This window comes from Colias philodice, chromosome 1 (assembly GCF_061535455.1).
Source record: "Colias philodice isolate Cphi_HAF_F1 chromosome 1, ilColPhil1 Martin Lab GWU primary, whole genome shotgun sequence".
Classification (NCBI taxonomy): Eukaryota; Metazoa; Arthropoda; class Insecta; order Lepidoptera; family Pieridae; genus Colias; species Colias philodice.
Window position 1 is genome coordinate 11631609 of NC_143086.1, and position 1306 is coordinate 11632914.

The 1306-nt window shown below is 29.8% G+C and overlaps 1 protein-coding gene across 1 annotated transcript; it reads left to right on the forward strand.

The window, feature by feature from the left end:
* The first annotated feature begins 277 nt into the window (after window positions 1–277).
* LOC149491370 (uncharacterized) lies at window positions 278–1306 on the forward strand. Its single transcript, XM_089698535.1, has 3 exons — window positions 278–573; window positions 655–788; window positions 1125–1306. Exons 1-3 carry the CDS (start codon window positions 399–401, stop codon window positions 1218–1220), a joined length of 405 nt encoding a protein of 134 aa, XP_089554661.1. The 5' UTR covers window positions 278–398; the 3' UTR covers window positions 1221–1306.

Consider the following 1306-nt stretch of genomic DNA (forward strand, 5'->3'; position numbering starts at 1 on the left):
CCAACGATATTTTTTTTTAAATAATTAACAAAAAAACGAACAAAAATTTTTTTGATAGAACAAGGACAGAACAATGAAGAACAGTTAACAAACAGTTGATAGAGCCAAAAAAAAGTGAAAAATTAATTTCCCCCCGCCAACGAGAGCCACGTTGTTGCATAAACCTGTTTCACACAGAAAATAGAAATGTTTGTTTGTACCTTGGTTTGTACTCTGTTGTTGTCATTTGTTATTTGTCTTGTCAACTGTCATAACAATGGACATGGACACTTATTTACAAAGAATAGGTACTGAAGATATTGTACCCCAGACTCATTACTGTGAAAATATCGTATGAACGGAGTGGCCGGCCCTAGGCCCGGTATTTTATTTAGAATCAAATCAAATTTGATCAAAACATGCCTGTGAGATCATTATCAGTACGTCGATTTTTTATTTACTTTATAATTGTTTTATTTTTTCTTACTGTAATTTACATTTATTTAAATTACTTAAAAAATGACTATGAAGACGATTTATGGGAAAATGACCGGTGCATATCTGATCTGAACGCTTTGAAATATCAATTGGATGGTATGTAGTCTATTATATATAAAATATAAAAAGAGCCTTTTATTAATAATATTTACAAACTTGCAAATATTTCTTTCACAGTTGTCACAGAATACAAGGATCGTTTAGATAAATTACTCACTGATACTCAGAAAAAATGTGACTATGAAAAGGAGAGGTTCAAGGAAATAATGGATAGTTGCCTTGCAATGAAACAGCAGACTTCAATCTGTCAGGTAAATGCATTGTCATTACCAATAACAATTGTTATGTCAACTAAATTTAGAGCTGATTTTTCAATCCTTGGTTAATACTTATTCGTCGAATAACGTATTAAACTACCATTTCAAAAATGTATTCTTTGCCCGTCTTTGACAGTTTACGGGTGACATTTTAATATTATCGTGTAATACTTTATTGGGTGGATAAGTTTTAACCATAGATTGAAAAATCAGGCCTTAGTTAAAATCTGTAACAGGCTGCGGATTATATTATGATACATAACATGAAATATTAATTAAACATAATATATTATCATAATTTCATAATGTCATAATCTACCTGTCTTACAGAGTCAATTTGAAGACTTGCAAATTGAATGCAAAAAGGCGAAGGAACAAGCTGATAAATGTAAAAAGGAAATGGAAAAGTTGATGCCTGCAAGATAAATATGTTATTAGTTATAAGGATTCATTGTAAAATTTATTGTTATACATTACCTTTGTAAATAGTTAAGATTTTAAATAAATGATTT